General features: G+C 32.2%; 1 protein-coding gene across 2 annotated transcripts; it reads left to right on the top strand.

Annotated features, from left to right (window-relative positions):
- Positions 1–223: 223 nt before the first annotated feature.
- LOC127700903 (uncharacterized) lies at positions 224–16,619 on the top strand. 2 transcript variants are annotated; one of them, XM_052204612.1, is made up of 4 exons: positions 224–439; positions 9,510–10,023; positions 12,792–13,596; positions 15,056–16,619. In XM_052204612.1, the coding sequence occupies exons 2-4, from the start codon at positions 9,573–9,575 to the stop codon at positions 16,092–16,094; spliced, it is 2,295 nt and encodes a 764-aa protein (XP_052060572.1). In that variant the 5' UTR covers positions 224–439; positions 9,510–9,572; the 3' UTR covers positions 16,095–16,619. The 2 variants fall into 2 exon arrangements, with proteins under 2 accessions (XP_052060572.1, XP_052060573.1); XM_052204613.1 differs by lacking the exon at positions 224–439 and adding an exon at positions 4,626–4,695.
- The last annotated feature ends 336 nt before the right edge of the window (positions 16,620–16,955 follow it).

Genomic DNA, 16,955 nt, shown 5'->3' with positions numbered 1-16,955 from the left:
TTTCAGAAATTAGTTTTCGTAATCGATATTTTGATAGATGCAATGAATCATATCAGTTAATTGAGGAAACCAAACAAAGTGCATACAATCATGTTTTAATCTAATGTTCCTTTATTATATACCAGATAAGAACATTTCTTATTTTATTTCTTTTCAATGGCCTTACTGGCAGTTTTTATCTTCTTTAATACAAAGACATTTAAACGTGCTCGGTGAAATATAAATTCACAAACACCTTGAGAAGTTCGACAACAAATGACTTTCATATTATCTATTGTATATTTTAAAATGAGAATTAAAATGATCGCTTCAATACAGGGATTTATTCTAAAGTGATAGAAGATTTTGATAAATGTCATATGTAAGATATGGAATAAGTACTGATATTGCATTAGTACTTCAACGGTGTGTAGTGATGTCTTACGGAGAATGATTAAAGGTAAGTGATAATCGGGAAGCTTTTAGGTTTTCATTAATAGCTTGAAAAATCAAAGTTTATTTTGCCAGTTATTTTTGTCTTATGTGTTATTTCAAGCTGAAGCGAATGAATTGGAATAATGTGAAAAATTGTAAGAATAGTAGTGTCCTTAAGAATAAATGTTTCCTACAAAAACAGACCGAACATTTAGAAAAAAAATCACTAGGAATTCCGTAAGTTGTGTGACAAGTTGATATTGATAAAGTTATGTAGATGTGGAATGTTTGTATATTTTTCTATCAATGATTTTTATCTCTTATAAGAAGATTATTCTGTCATTTTCTTGTTCATCTTTATTTTTCTTGAATTGATTTTATGCTGTATTTTTGTTCTTGGTCATTATAGTAGGGGATCAATTATTTATTAACATTACGAAACATTAATATGGTTTGAATTTGAGATTTATTTTCCGAATTTCCTATTGATTGATGCGCTCTCGGTCTGAGGGGTAATTACAAGGCCTACATTTAGTGTTATTTAGCGAGGTGTTTTATGGTTGTGGACGGTTAATGATAAGGGATTTGTATAGTTGCTAAGCGGGAGTTCGAACATTTAATTTTACACTTATTTGTACGAGCTTGATTAGAGTTGTACCCGTATACTTCAACGTTATATAAATGACATTTGAATTATTTTATTGAAAGTGTTTAGAGATTTAAATATCGGTTCATTTACTATCTAATTTAAAGTGGTTTTAAATTTTCAACTACCAAATCATATGTGTAAAAATAGAATATACTTTATCATGATAAGTATCAAATATAATGACAAGATTGTTTATATCTATGTCTATGAAATGGCGTGAAATATTTGAAAAATGGTATCATAATTGTTCATGATTTATTATCTATTTTTCTGGCAGCATTGTTATATATCAACAATGTGAATATGATTGTATGCTTTAAAAATTTGGGACAACCATTTTATTTGTAAAAAGTTGATGTAAGATGTATTTCCTATATTTACACTGCAAAAGATTTACATGTATAACAAAAATGTTATAGAATGCGACTAGCAGCCATATTCCTATAAAATAAAGTAAACAAGATGCAGATAGACAAAATTAACGTGTCTCAACTCACTTTTAGATATATTTGTCGAGTTAAATGAAGATAACACTTAATGAATTAAGGAGTTTCCTAGATTTCTCTTCATCAGGAGCTCAAACCCCAACATTTGCCAAAGATGTATAACAACTTGAAAACGCGAGAAGCTTATGACCAAAGGAGGTGTAAATACTAGTAGACATAATATGGGTAATTTAGGCCAAAAATGCTGACAATAATAGGGTTCTAAGTATCGTTAACCAATCTGGGGTCGTGTTCCTGTCTTTATTCACACAAATGTTCCAGTGTGTTACAAGTCTCTGGTTTTACTGTCGGTTTTACCAAGCCAATAAGTGGATCACTTCCTATAGACACACAAAAAATGTCATTTCATGAATGACACGCTCATTAACTATAACGATCGTGTACGTCTCTTTAACTAATTTTTTTTCTTCTTATCATTTGAGGTTGTGAGCAGATATAAAATATATTTTAGTTGTGCACCATACATATATTCTCGTACGATAAAAACAATAAAAACCAATCTTGAAATGAATTTATTGATCTTTAATCTTGTTAATAATTCATAAGAAAAGCTAACTCTCATGTAACATAAGTATAAGCCTTGATAATTGATATTATTATAACCCATTCAATTCAGGTGATCTTTTTTATTGGAGGTTTAAAAGGTCAGACAGGCTTATTGAAAGTTTTCTTTCTTATTTATATGTTACCTTTCTTTTGAAAACATTCGCGTTGATCTTAATTTCTTTACAAATGTACGTACGGTTATTTGCCCTATGTATATTGATATGTTTGTGCATACCGTTCTGCATATAAGTTTTTATGTGCATGGAAAAAGAAGATTTTGGGTACATGACTTAAGACAACGATCTAACACCGTCATAAAAAGGATCCTAAGGTCTTCTTTTGCTTTCCGTATTTTAAGAAACATAAAATTGTGTTAATGTTTGTTGCCGTTCCAAAATTCGTTGTTCTCATTTATATCCCCTTAATTCACAATTTCTACACCCTTTGTTTTCACATATTTGGATTTTTGGCGTTCCTGATGAAGGCCAGTAAATCTTTGATATACTATTGCTTAGTGGTTCTTTTCTTATGACCATCTAATCCCTCGTCATTTATCGCTCTATCTTGTAACCATCTAATCCCTCGTCATTTATCGCTCTATCTTATGACCATCTAATCCCTCGTCATTTATCGCTCTATCTTATGACCATCTAATCCCTCGTCATTTATCGCTCTATCCCTCGTCATTTATCGCTCTATCCCTCGTCATATCTCTCTATCCCTCGTCATTTATCGCTCTATTTTTTTATATTTTTGCATGATAGATTTGTTTTACTGTTATGCAGACTTTTTTTCATTGTCCAATTCAAACGTATTACGGCTAAGGGAGCTACCATTTGATTTTTATGGGGGGGCTAGGATGAAAAATTTTGTCCTGCTTTTTTTTTTTTTAGTTGTAATCTCTGTCCTGCCTTTTTTTTTTTTTACTCTAATCGGTCCTGCCTTTTTTTTATTAGTTTATCCTGACTTTTTTACACAAATTGTCATCCTGCCTTTTTTTTTTACCAAGTTGCTCATCCTGCCTTTTTTTTTACTCAAAACTCCTGTCCTGCCTATTTTTTTCAAAATTTCATCCTAGCCCCCCCCCCATAAAAATCAAATGGTAGCTCCCTAATAGCGCATCAAGCAAGAGTAATGGTATAAGTTATGCAATAAATGCTTTATATACGTTGTGACTTAGATGGAGAGTTGTCTCATTGGCACTCATACCACATCTTCTTATTTCTATTTAGCTTAAGTGTTGGCCTTATTGTTAAGGTTTGATAACATTAACAGATTATTAGATTTATTTTGCTTTACCAGATGCGCATTTCGACAATTAATGTCTCTTCAATGATGCTCGAGAGCAATACATTAGTTTAGAGGCTATATTACCAAAAGAGAACCAAATAGAATAGCCAGAACTCAAATACAAGTCTAAATGTTAAAAAAATATTTAAAACAAGTAAGACAACATTAATGTAAAGTAAATTTACTCAATTTTATTGTAGACAAATATTGAAGGCGAGGGAGGGATACATGTAGTTTATATGTATAAACTTAATCCGACGTGTCAAGATATCTAAAGAATATTTAATATTGAAATATGTTCAAATATTTAACAAGGAATTATATAGAATCGTTAACACTCTTTTAAAACAACATAAAACACAGATAAGAAAATGTGCGGCCATGTTGCGTGGTAATCTAGGTTCACATCGTGCGTTACTGAATACGTTAATTAAATAACAAAGGAATCCACGCTCTTTGTACTTACTTGGAACTATATTAGCTATTAGGATGACATGCAATTTATCAACAGTCTCCTTTAAACTCGTTCTGCTGAGTTTGATTTGTCTCCATTAAATCCCACTTGTTTGCTTAACAGAAAGCAGCAAAATATTTAAATAATTGTTTTGTTTGACATCACTGGAAATCTTCATACATAAGATAATAAAAAACTGGGACCAACACACAAGACCTGTCTGCTCTTTTGTTGTTAACTTTTTTTTTTAAAAAGGCAGTAAACGACAATTTTTTTTTTATATAAAAAAAAAATACTACCTTATATTATAATGTAGTCTACGTTTTCAGTAAAGGGTATATATCTATGGAACATTACATATGAATTCTGACATCAACTTCAACTGATCGCAAGATCAAAGTTATACTTATTTCGTTAGAAAAAAATCAAAATAGTAATAAATCACACTAGTGGAGCGAGACCTACTTAAATTGTAACAAGTATTCTTCAGCAATCGTGTTTTTTTTTTAATTGAAGAGATTTTCCACTTTGATTTGTGGCAGGTAGTTAGTTGACTAATCAAATATTGACAGTCCAAATTACTTATAGCTATAATAATACAAAACAGTTTCGCTTGGAAAATCGTAAGGACAGGATATATTATAGAAAGTCAATATAGGTATAAACTTAATAAGCGGAAGGTATGTAACAAACAGATATAATGAACTGATTGTTAATTAACAAAGACATGTGATCTTATCGCCAGTAACCAACCACGGAACGCTTTTGACATATTGCATATTATATATTTGTGATTGTCAAATAAAAAGTACTTTTAATTTCATATGGGATCGGAGGTGAGTTCATTAAGCTTAAAAAAAATTATTCAAACAAATGTCTTCTCTTAAACTCCAAATTTATGTTGATATTTTTTAAAACGGTTAAGATTTTTCGTCATTTTCACATTTAAAAAGAATATAACACATACATGAAAATTAGCACTTAATAAATTTCGTGCGTGCGTTCGAAGCGCTTTTCCGGATTCAACTTCTTCAGGAACGCTTAATCCTGAACACTTGAAACCTAGGGATGTATAAATACGTAGAAACGTTAAGGGATATATGACCTAAAAAGACATAAAAAAGAATAGCCTAACCAAGGTAAGTTCATCCGAGGGAGTTCCAAACTTTTTCTAATGCTATCTTTGGGCTAAAAATACATCTACTATTACGCAGTTACTTCTTGGTTTTGTGTCATTGAGTGAAGCAATCCTGAACTGATGGCCGTTTGGATGTGTAGAATGTATAAATATCAAACAGAGACCCGAATGGTCGTGCACAGAATTAAAAAAAACTGAAAGCGCTCCCAGTTATCTCATTCGTAACCAGATTGCGTTCTCATCTTGAATTAGCTTTTAGAATGTTTGGCTAAGCGATTTATTGAAGTGTATATATAAGGGAGGATCAGAACTGTACAGAGATACGTACAATGAAATTCTATATTTAATATGTCTTATTTTATTCAAACTATGCATTAAAGAAAACAACATAGGTTAGTCATTAATCATTGAATGATTCCGTAAGAACCGCTTCTGAGTATAATTGTTAGCATAATATTTTGTAAGTATTAAAAAGTAAGTTCCTACTTGCAAATTTCAGATTTTGAGTCTTTTATGTAATTTCATTTTCCTCTCATGTCAATATTCGCATTTATCTTTTCTATTCATCTACACAAGAAGTCAAAATATATTCTAATGGATTTCTTGTTAAGTAGCTGGGTTCCACCAGTAAAGAGTCAACAAAAAAATACATTTTATTTTAATGGCATACAAGATTGGAGTATGTTGCCAAATAATGTTAAAAAAATAAAGAAAATAAAGGATTTCAAAATTAGCGTCAAAGAGTACTTGACCAAAAGTTATAGTGCGGCTTCATCTGACTTCTTTTTATACTATTAAACTAATTTTTATTTAAATTACTTTTATATGAAGTTTTTATGTCATATTAATTTGTGTAATATCATTTTTTGTATGTCGAAACTATCAGCCGTTTACATGAAGGGACCCCATTGGAAACAAGATCTAGAGCTTTCATGGGTTATCCCTGATAAAATATCAGCAAATTTTTTCCATGCACTTAAGAATACTACACTCATAAAATGCCATTATATTTTACAAAGTATGTGTTAGTATTGTCTTTATGTTGCGTATATATTTGAGTATTGTATTAACTCATATGCTTGATATTTTATTGAATAAAATATTATTATTATTATTATTATTATTAAGTAAACATATCGTTATGTAGTACAACTTGATTTTGAATTGAAAATACATATTGAAAGTTATTCAGAAGGAAAGTGCACAAAAACGAACCTTTCCCACAATGACATGATTATTTTTACTTAACTTTCCCTGAATTTCGAGTTTTGAATTACTAATATGTACACAATTATGGAATATGAAATGCTTACAATATTTGTAGCACGATTTATTGATAAAGACAAGTATGCTTACACTTGTCGTCACTTATTTCAAACTATTTTTGTAAATGCTAAAACTCGACAGTTACATAAAGTCGGACCGATTGCTATTTTTTTTCTCATAACTTGTTAAGTTATCCAACACTACACTGCCAGAGTTGCAGTCTTTAATTGCTTATTGACACTTTTTCCCGCCATTATCCATATACATTTTTGTACTGATATAAAAACGAGGTTTTAATTTGTGTCTTGGCGTACACTTAATTTGGAAAAGTTAAGAAAGTAGTTTACTTGATTAGTTATGGATGCGATGTACAAGAACTGATCCAAACTTGATTTTTACCTAACCGATAATCTACAAACAAGTTCACATGACAACCTTTGTAAGTCACTGATGTCCAAGTTAACCGATAATCTACAAACAAGTTCAAATGACAACCTTGTAAGTCACTGATGTCCAATTTAGCCGATAATCTACAAACATGTTCACATGACAACCTTTGTAAGTCACTGATGTCCAAATAAACCGATAATCTACAATCAAGTTCACATGACAACCTTTGTAAGTCACTGATGTCCAAGTTAACCGATAATCTACAAACAAGTTCACATGACAACCCTTGTAAGTCACTGATGTCAAATTTAGCCGATAATCTACAAACATGTTCTCATGACAACCTTTATAAGTCACTGATGTCTAAATAAACCGATAATCTACAAACAAGTTCACATGACAACCTTTGTAAGTCAATGATGTCCAAATTAACCGATAATCTACAAACAAGTTCACATGACAACCTTTGTAAGTCACTGATGTCCAAATTAACCGATAATCTACAAACAAGTTCACATGACAAACTTGTAAGTCACTGATGTCGAAACTTGCATGATTTATATGAATCAGTTTCATGTTTGAAATACATTTCATTTCGTAGGCTTACATGTCTTTAATGTATTTTTATCATGTACTAGTAATTTGCTATTGTACTTTTAGGATTTAAGACGACTATGAATTAAAGGTTTATTATCAAAAATTGATTAAGACTTAATTGAAGATGAAACCACTTTTCTTTATTACACTTTTTTATGACAATGCATAAAAGTACAATAGCTGCTAGTAGGTAATAACTAACACGGTCAGTTTCAGGTATGCGTTGTTTCTGTTTGAAGTGTTTTCAGAAGTTTATATGGTATAAAGTAATATTCACTTAAAATAACTAGCTGTTTACCAGCTCTAGTAACAGAGAAAATCTAACTGAACATTTGTTGATTTAATACAGTGGGAAATCTGGCGAAAGATATCAACAGAAAATTCACTCTTCTTATGATAGAGTCGACAAAATCAATAATAAAACAATGCCGGTGACGATACTGATCAAAAATTATTTCTAAATAACAATTGTACATTTTAAAGACATTATTTGTTATACTGTGTTACATGCAAATACACGATGTTTTATGTTCAGTCTTTATTGAGATAATTGCATTAGAAGCTTGTGCAACTTAAATCTAAAAAATGTTAATCTTTGCTTCATATTGATAAAAACAAAATAGAAAAAAATCATGTACATACAAAATCTAAAGATCTTTCGGGTCACCAATTTTTGGAGTGTTCCACAAAGTTCTTAGCATGTTACAATTACCGTAAATATTCTTTTTTTCACATCTAAGTTCTCGAGTATACCGGTCTGCTTTTGTCACATGAACATATAAAATAGAAATATTGTCTTTTCGTGAATATAAAAAAATTTAAAGTCTGTCTGTGCAGGTTAAACAATTAAAGATAAATATTTTTATAAAGCAGGTATCTTTTGACTATTTTTACACAATTTCAAGAAAAGATCGTCACAATTTTTGTACATGTACTTGTGGTCTCCTCGATCTTTTCACATTCAATGTTTGCATCGGGATAAGGTCCGTTTGAATTTGACTAGTAACTTAATTTCAAAAGTGCGAATCTTTGCTGCATATCAATCGATTCCTTGGAATTTATTCCCTGATTTTCTCTGATCTAGCTGCATATGTATACGGATTTATCATATACTTGTAGAAAATAATGGTATAATTGTACCCCTTAATAAAACTAATTTATACATATATTTATTCAATAAATTTGAAGAATTGTCTTAGTCGTGTGATATGACTTTTGTTATCAACTGCTTCCGGTATATATCAACTGTTTCCGGTTTATATCAACTGCTTCCGATTATTATCGCATGCCTTTCTTTAACGTTATCGCAAAGCATTTCGACGTCATTCTGCAAATTCCGGAAAATAAACCTCAGTGGTACATTTAAGTAAAAAAAGATAGCCAAGTAGAATAACAGAAGGAATATTAGGAAACAGGAAAATATATTATTAAAAAACGCAAAACAAATAATACAATAAATGAATTTTATAAAGTTTTAAAAAAGTTTTCATGTCTGTATGGCTTCTTCTGAAGTATATAATAAAAAGAACATAACATGTCATTTTTCATATCAGATCCATTATCAGCCCATGGTCAAAATCATCTCTCGAGCCTGTCGGCTCTCGGGCTGATATCATGACTTAGGGCTGATAAGGGATCTGATATGAAAAATGCCATGTTATCAGTAATCTATATAACAAACATGTTCCAGAGAGGTATACAACCAGTAAAAAAATAATTTAAGTTGGTACTCCAGGAATTTATTCGCATAGCAACATTTTAAACTGATTTTACATCAAGCTCCTATAGCCTGCTGTACTCGTCGTTTGCTATTTAAGGAGGAAAATGATAACATTAAATGGAAGTTTGGTTTTATTTCAACTTATTTTTATTTTTACTATTTACCAAAACGTTTTCCCTTGAATTTATAATTGATAGCGTCCTGGCTAAAACGGGACAAACATTGAAAAGATCTAGTTTTCAATGTTTACAGGGGAGGTAATATTTTGTCAATAGATTTTCTTACTGAATAGCCTTTCTAGTAAGTTTACTCTCTACCAATTAAGTTTATGAGAACGGCTAGTAATTACACGGACAGTAAGTAAACAAGTTTACATAGTTAATCTTCATGGATTTTCTTTGAGAGTTGTTTTAAGTGGTACAAACTTCTCAAACTGGTTTTTGAAAACTGACTGTTAAGATACATTTACTTGGACAAAATATCACACTGGATTGTTTTTAGGTGCCTAATATAACACACATGATATTGTATATTTACAGGTTATTGTTAAGTTGATAAGGACACAACATTGATAAAATGGACATTATATAACACGTGATAAAATGTCAGTAGACACCTTTACGCTGTTTGTCGTTCTTCCAGACGACAGTGTGTGCACGCTTAGAAACCTCACTTCCGGTGTAAATATCGAAGAGGTTAAAGCGAGGCTAGAATTGATAGCTGGACTACCATCGCATATTTTTATTTTGATTTATCCTGATGGCGAAAAGTTACAAGATCATCAGAAACTTTTGATGCGAGAAAATATAAAAGATGGTTATGTTTTGAGAGTACATGTTATTGAACATTGGGAAACCTTATATAACTCTGTCTTTAGAAACAATATAGAAAGTGTATACCACAATGGAGGTGTTCACTTGAAGGGAAATATGGTGATAAACGCCGAAGAGTCAGGAAAAGTTGAAAACGCCGTTTACGATCGAGGATGTGTAGCTTTATTTATGTCAAGTTTTCTTGGTTTACTACGTATGTGCAATATGTTAATCACCGTTGGTAAGTATTGCTTCGATTAATTGTTCGTATGTTCGTCTTTTCTTTTTTGTTTGTACTGTTGTTTCGTTGCTTTTGGTATGTCAGATTTATGTATTGTCCTCTCGACTATGTTTGACTCCACTTGCAACGCAGATCGCTTGGTAGCCCAGTAGTCAGCACATCTGTGTTCATGAATTATTATGATCTGGTCATAATTATAAATTAACTGTTTACAAAATTTGAATTTTTCGAAATACTAAGCATTTTCTACCCCAGTAATAGATTATCTAAGCTGTATTTGGTAACTTCGTTCGATATTTTGGGACTTCAATGCTCTTCATTTTTTTGGCCTTTTCAGCACTTTTCAATTCGAGCGTCACTGATGAGTCTTTTGTAGACAAAATGAGCGTCTATCGTACAAAATTTTGATCCTGGTATCTATGATGAGTTTATTTGTATCTTTTACCCGTTATCAATATCTATGACCCTCAACAATACAATACAATACAAAACGTTATTCTCCATAAAAACCCAATAACATTTAAGGTAAAGAGAAAGCAACACAAAAATTCAAATAATACATAGTATGGTAGAGTTGAGCTGACATTGGTGTAGTGATAAATTCAAATATGAATACAATATGGTAACTTTACGATTGATGGTCTGTTTGAGAATTATGCCCCAAATTACTCCCCCTTTTGCATAACAGAATAATTTTTCTCTTTAAAATCGTATAAACATTAACAGAAACTCAGATTGTCCTTCTGAAGGAGCCACTATACGAATAAAGATTCTGCATTTGATATTCAAATGAATGCCTCAAAAAACTGATATATCACACCATAAGGGTAAAGGTTTTTTGATTGCTGAAATACTGTAGATGCTTTGCACACTTGTTGATATTAGTAGAACATATAAAAGTGCGGGTTAATGAAATTAAAGTATCTTGTCAGATGACGATTTCATAATTCATCGTTATATATTTTTATCTGATTTTAATACCCACTTCTTACGATCTTTGAACACTTTTCAAACAAATAAAAACTCAGTTGACCGATTATTCAAGTCTTTATAATGTCTAGGCGAAGATAATGTTTCTAGATATGTATTAGATACAATACAAAGGTAACAAAGAAACAGGCCGGTAACAACCGTTGCCGGATAGTTTTTCTGCACGAGTAGGCAGGTCAAGGTCCGAGGCGATAGCCGAGGACCTTGACCTGACTACAAGTGCAGACAAACTATACGGCAGGTTGTTTCCGGCCTGTTTTTGTTATCTTTGTTTTGTATCTGACTTGTACGACGTTTCAAGAAGGAAGAAGTACATTTTGCATGTAGAAGAGGTAGCAAAACTAAAGATATTAGAAACTTAAATGGCCATCTACCAGTTAATGTAAGTTACAATTTAAACTCAAATTTTTTTTTCTCACTTCCCTTCAGCCGAGAGTTTTTTGTCAAAAAATTCAAGAATCTAATAACTTTATAAAAAGAACCATTTCAAGTTAAAGGTGAATGTTATACACATTTGAAACTTTTTGAAATGCAACTTCGCAAGTAAGTAATGTATAAAAAAAGATTTCAGAGGTAAGCAAGCTTCCATTTGATTTTATTGGGGGGAAAGGGGGGTTAAAATAAATTTAAAATAAACAATGTCTTGTTATTATATATTAACAAGGCATATGTTTTGGATTAAAAAAAAATGTTCATGCTTATAGGTTTTTATATGTCTCTGAGAGTGTTGATCAGGATTAAACACGTGTCACTATATGATCCAATCAGAGCTTACCGTCCAAAATTGATGACATAAGTTGAATGATTTTCTTCACGATTTGCTGCATATTTGAACATGTATTACACGGACACTTTTTATTTATAGGATCAATCGTGCATTGGTGAGTTGATAGGGATCTTATCTTTTGATTAGATTTGATTTATATATATATATTTCCTGTCTTTTTATTGAAATATAAACATTGGTACCAGCATTTCTTTCAGCATTGTCCAGAATACTATTCATGTCCATATATTGAAAAAAAAATACATTTACGGACCGACCATTTAGCTTCAAAAGGGGGTGTGTTCTTTTCTGAGTAAGAAAATTATTGTTTTTCAACGCTATCGCCCAAATATTTTTTTTTTCGAAATCAGCACTATTATATACGGTATTCGGAAAATCAGGAGTCAGAACATTATTTTCAGTGTCATCTGCTTGACCATAATATATATTTTTTCTCATAAAATTGGGGATCAAAATGGTTTTTTTTAGGAAAAAACTATAACCGGCCTTTTGAAGTTAGATGGTCAACCCCTTAGTGTACTAAATTGAATAGTTACTGGAATTGTTTGAAAAAAATATAGTTATTGATGCTAACGTAAATATTTTTAATTAAAAAGACAGGACATATGTCGGTGAAACAAAAAGTTCAAATCTAATTGAAATTTAAAGTGCCCATGAACTCACTTATCATGCACGAGTGATTCTATTCATAAAAAGTGTCCGTGTAACAACTAAAAAGTGTCCGTGTATCATCTAAAAAGTGTCCGTGTAACACCCGTTAATGTACTGTTTTTCTATAGCTCTGCTGGGGGCAAAGTCGTACAAACTTGAATACACAGTAAATAAAAAAAGGAGATGTGGTATGATTGCCGATAAGACAACTATCCACCAAAGTTCAAATGAAGTGGATGTAAGCAATAATAGACAACCGTATACATAGATTGTAGATGTTTTGAAAAAACTGCTCTTCATTTTATTTGACACTTTTCAAGATTCTCTGTTCCTTTTTCAGGTGTAGATATCAACGGTACTACGCAATTTGGGAGAACAGCACTGCATGCAGCTGCATCGAAAGACAATCTTATTACACTCAAATATCTTATTGATCATGGTGCAAAAATATATATTACAGATTTGTTAGGAAAGTCGCCATTGGATGTAGCACAAAGCTGTTCGTCACACATGTGTGAAAAAAATCTGAAAATCATGCAACTGAATTTACGTGGCAATAACAAAATAGTTAAGAATCCGAAGGCGATATATAATACACTGCAACTCTCTGACAGGAAAAATCATAAAATGAATAAAGATCAGATGATAAGACCAAAATCTTTAGTGGAATGCAGAACTAGTATAAAAGATGATTCTCAAAAAACAAGACCACAAACTCATTATTCTACAAGGCAACCTTTAGGAAGAAGCCCTAAAGGTTCAAGAGCTGTGGCATGGGTATCGATTCAAGACAACAAAGTCAACCGAAATATTGGGAAGACGCCTAATTATCATAAATTTCAAAACGTAACGAAGATGGAAACTTTAGATGAGAATGCTGTAACATGTAAACCGCTACCACTTTTAAAGAAGAAGTCATGTTTGAAATTTACATCCGGGCCTGATGAAAAAGCTATTTCTAGATCTACGCAGACTACACCTGTAGCATCTAAAACAGATGTTTCTACCACGCCTATGTTGTTTGCACCTCCCAGCAGCCGTTTGGATGGGAGCACTGTAACAGATGAGATTGAAGATCGTGCAATGTCTGCTAGAACGAGATCTAGTAAATCTGGGAAACTTGTGTCGTTTTCTCACAAGGAAAGGTAGGTTTGTAATTTGTTAAATAGTTTATGCAGTAATTGCGATGATAGTTGACTCGACGAAATTGGTCGTTTGACCTAAGCAAAAATTGTAAAGATAGATGGAATAATTAATTACCTTTTCATGTTATTCGTCGTATTTTTTTCTTTGTCAAAAGAATTATATCAATGCTTTACTTTCAGTGTATCTATTTCATGTTTATCAAATTTACAGTTTATAAGGTTCGTGTTGCTCAGTCTTTAGTTTTCTATTGTGTGTTTTGTAAACTGTTGCTTGTCTTTAGTAGTTTTTCTTGTGGGTTTTGTTTTTGCAATATCATTTACATTTACAGTTTGCTTTCGACTCAAGTGTTTGAATGTCCGTTTGGTATCTTTCGCCTCTTTTTTGTAAATTATGTGAAGAGAAATTAACTTTAGACGAATCGGGCTGGTCTGTAAGGGATTTTGGATTTCGATGCTCGAAAACGTTTTTTGTAATTCATTGCTGACCTTTTTGGATCTTTGATCATTACTGTTGAAGGTCATTCCCGAAACAGGTTTTCCTTGCGCTTTGAAATCAGTTTTACACGTTTATATGGATGTTTAATTTAACACACGTGTATTCCTTTTTAGTGAATGCAGATATTTTCGTCAGACGTAAGTAATTTCGATGTTGTTACACATAATGAATGTTTTAGTGTTTTGTATAAATTTTGTTAGGTAGACCAATCTCAATCTATACAAGTTTATATTAAAGATATACCGATGAAAGTATCAAATTCACATTTAGCATCATACTCCTTGTAGTATTAAGTTGAGCTGAAATATTCGACTGACTGAATGGTTTTCATGTGAACTAAAGAGCATACATGCAGTTGCTGCTGCAGATCGAAAGCTTCCTATAATGAGAAATCCGATAACTCCGAAGCGAATTCATTTTTCATTATTTTTCATCATTTTAATCACCACTTTCCAATCCCCCCCACCAGTATTTGGTGTGGTTCGTGTTGCTCAGTGTTTAGTTTTTTCTATGTTGTGTTTTGTGTACTGTTGTTTGTCTGTTGGTTTTTTCTTTCTTTTTTAGCCATGGCGTTTTCAGTTTATTTTCGACTTATGAGTTTGAATGTCTCTTTGGTACCTTTCGCCTCTCTTTTATCATATCGATAAAATTTATAAATTTTTTTTCTTTTCTGGATTTTTATATTTGTAGAATATATATAATTGACTTTACAACAAATGCATGTTTGATTCAAAGTTGTGGCTCAATTTCAATATGTATACCAATAATATTATTCATGCACCTGACATATAATACAATAATTTAAACTAAGATTTCTTGTGTACAAAAGATCTCATGTTTGAATTGGATCATTTTATGTAGAGTCCACCTTCTGTCAATTTCCAATAAAAATTCCGCGAATGTCTTTAAAAGCTTTTATTCATTTGTACAAATAAATAAGAGGTGTACTTTTTATAATTTCAGACCCGAGTTTCAAGATTTTACAGAATCGTCTCGTGTTATGAAGAGACGCATTAATCTAGCAGCCAATCGAAGTGCACATCATTCCGACCAACGCGAAACGTCAACGCCGAAACGCTCAGGAGTAATTCATGATCGATGGGCAGACAGAAAAAAAGTCATAAATAAGTCGGTTCGTCAAGACATCTCAAGTAGCGACGATGACAGTGATTTTGACGATGATGATAGTGGGAATGGTTCTGAAGCAAATGCTGAGGCTTATGATGCCTGGTTAAAGAGAAAAGAAGTGGAAAGTAAAAGAATGCCAAGAAAGGTAACTCGACCTATCCATGACATTATAAAAATAGGCAGCACTGAAGTAGGTGATGGCCGTAATCCTTCCGCGGAACATAACATTACAGCCTATAGAGACTGGTTTGAAAGACGAAAAACGAATAGGAGGACGCCTAATTTAGAAAGAATAAAGTCGATGAAAGATTTTATGTCCCAGAAGAAAATGCTCGAAGAAAAGCGCCAGAAACTGCTTATGACTGCAATCTCATATGACGAATGGATGGACCAAGAATATGATCGTCGGGCGCTCATACGCAAGATTTTACAGGCAGATTATGAACAATTAAAAGTGATGGAGCAAGAAAACAATAAGAATCAAGCTCCTGTACAAAATACAAATAACAAATGGCAAGAGGAAGTCATGAAACGAGAGGAAATGGAAAGGAAAAGACGAGAAATACAACAAAGTTATAGTGAAGAAAAAGAGAAGTGGAGAAAAGAAATTATGAAAAATAGTATTACTGTCTCACATAATGACTGGCTACGCGGGAAAAATTCACAAACCCCTCGATTATTGATGAGATCTAACTCGAAGGGAGCACCCGGAAGTGACGTTAAACGTGCGGTAGAAGCTGATAAGGCGTACCAAGACTGGATGAAACGAAAACATTCAGAAGACATTTCGGATATTCAGAGGCAAGTGGAAACCGAAAGAGACATGCTTCACTCGTGTAGACAACGCCGAACCGCACAAATTCTCACATGTTAGTGTTGTTAGGTTTCATAAATTCGACACAGATATATATATTCACCCAAATCTTTCAGACACACTGTAACATTCTTCTATATCGACATTTGTTTTAAGCATTTTTTAATGGTTAAGCTATTGCACAACAGAAAACAATTTGAACACTTACTTTGCCTTCCGAATTATTTTTAAAAATCAAATCAGTTTCATTGGAAAGGTTTGATGATCAATGTCTTACAAGATATAATCAATATTATAATATAATTCCTCTTATTTATCATAATCTATACAGCTATGGTAATCTATAGCTATAATCTATCTGTCACAAAATACCCCCCCCCCCCCCCCCCCCCCAAGTCAAACTAACCGCACATTGAAAAAGTATAACCTCACAGATAAAAAATTTTATAACAAGACACATATCGTATATTTACATCAAACACTGAAACATTTCTAAGTTGTGTTTCAACTCTTCAAGTCCTTGGTTGCTTTGATGAAATTATAATGACGCTTATTAATAAATTGGTCGATATATATATATATATATTGTTTTTTTTTTTGTTTTTTTTAATATACTTTTGAGCATCGTAAATGAACAAACCATAAATGTACAGAAAACATTGAACTCAAACGTCTAAATGAATGCACTGAATTGTCTGAAATAATTTGGTTCACCTTGCATCTTTTATATGCAAATACTGCACTTTTACTCTTAATGAAACGTTTATACCATCCTGGCTTTCACATGCTTAGGTATGAGTGTTCCTCTTTATACCACCCTGGCTTTCACATGTTTAGGTGTGAGTGTTCCTCTTTATACCACCCTGTCTTTCACAGGCTTAGGTATGAGTGTTCCTCTTTATACCACCCTGGCTTTCACAT

Source organism: Mytilus californianus, unplaced genomic scaffold, assembly GCF_021869535.1.
Source record: "Mytilus californianus isolate M0D057914Y unplaced genomic scaffold, xbMytCali1.0.p SCAF_5, whole genome shotgun sequence".
NCBI classification, from domain to species: Eukaryota; Metazoa; Mollusca; class Bivalvia; order Mytilida; family Mytilidae; genus Mytilus; species Mytilus californianus.
The sequence above is the reverse complement of the archived record's forward strand: the minus strand, read 5'-3'. Positions and strand labels throughout refer to the sequence as shown.

What these genes read in the sequence shown, in the direction of transcription:
- LOC127700903 (XM_052204612.1), top strand. Translation starts at nt 9,573, where the DNA reads ATGTCAGTAGACACCTTTACGCTGTTTGTCGTTCTTCCAGACGACAGT. An exon ending in CAATATGTTAATCACCGTTG is followed by an intron (nt 10,024 to 12,791) that starts GTAAGTATTGCT and finishes TTCCTTTTTCAG; the next exon opens with GTGTAGATATCAACGGTACT. An exon ending in TCGTTTTCTCACAAGGAAAG is followed by an intron (nt 13,597 to 15,055) that starts GTAGGTTTGTAA and finishes TTATAATTTCAG; the next exon opens with ACCCGAGTTTCAAGATTTTA.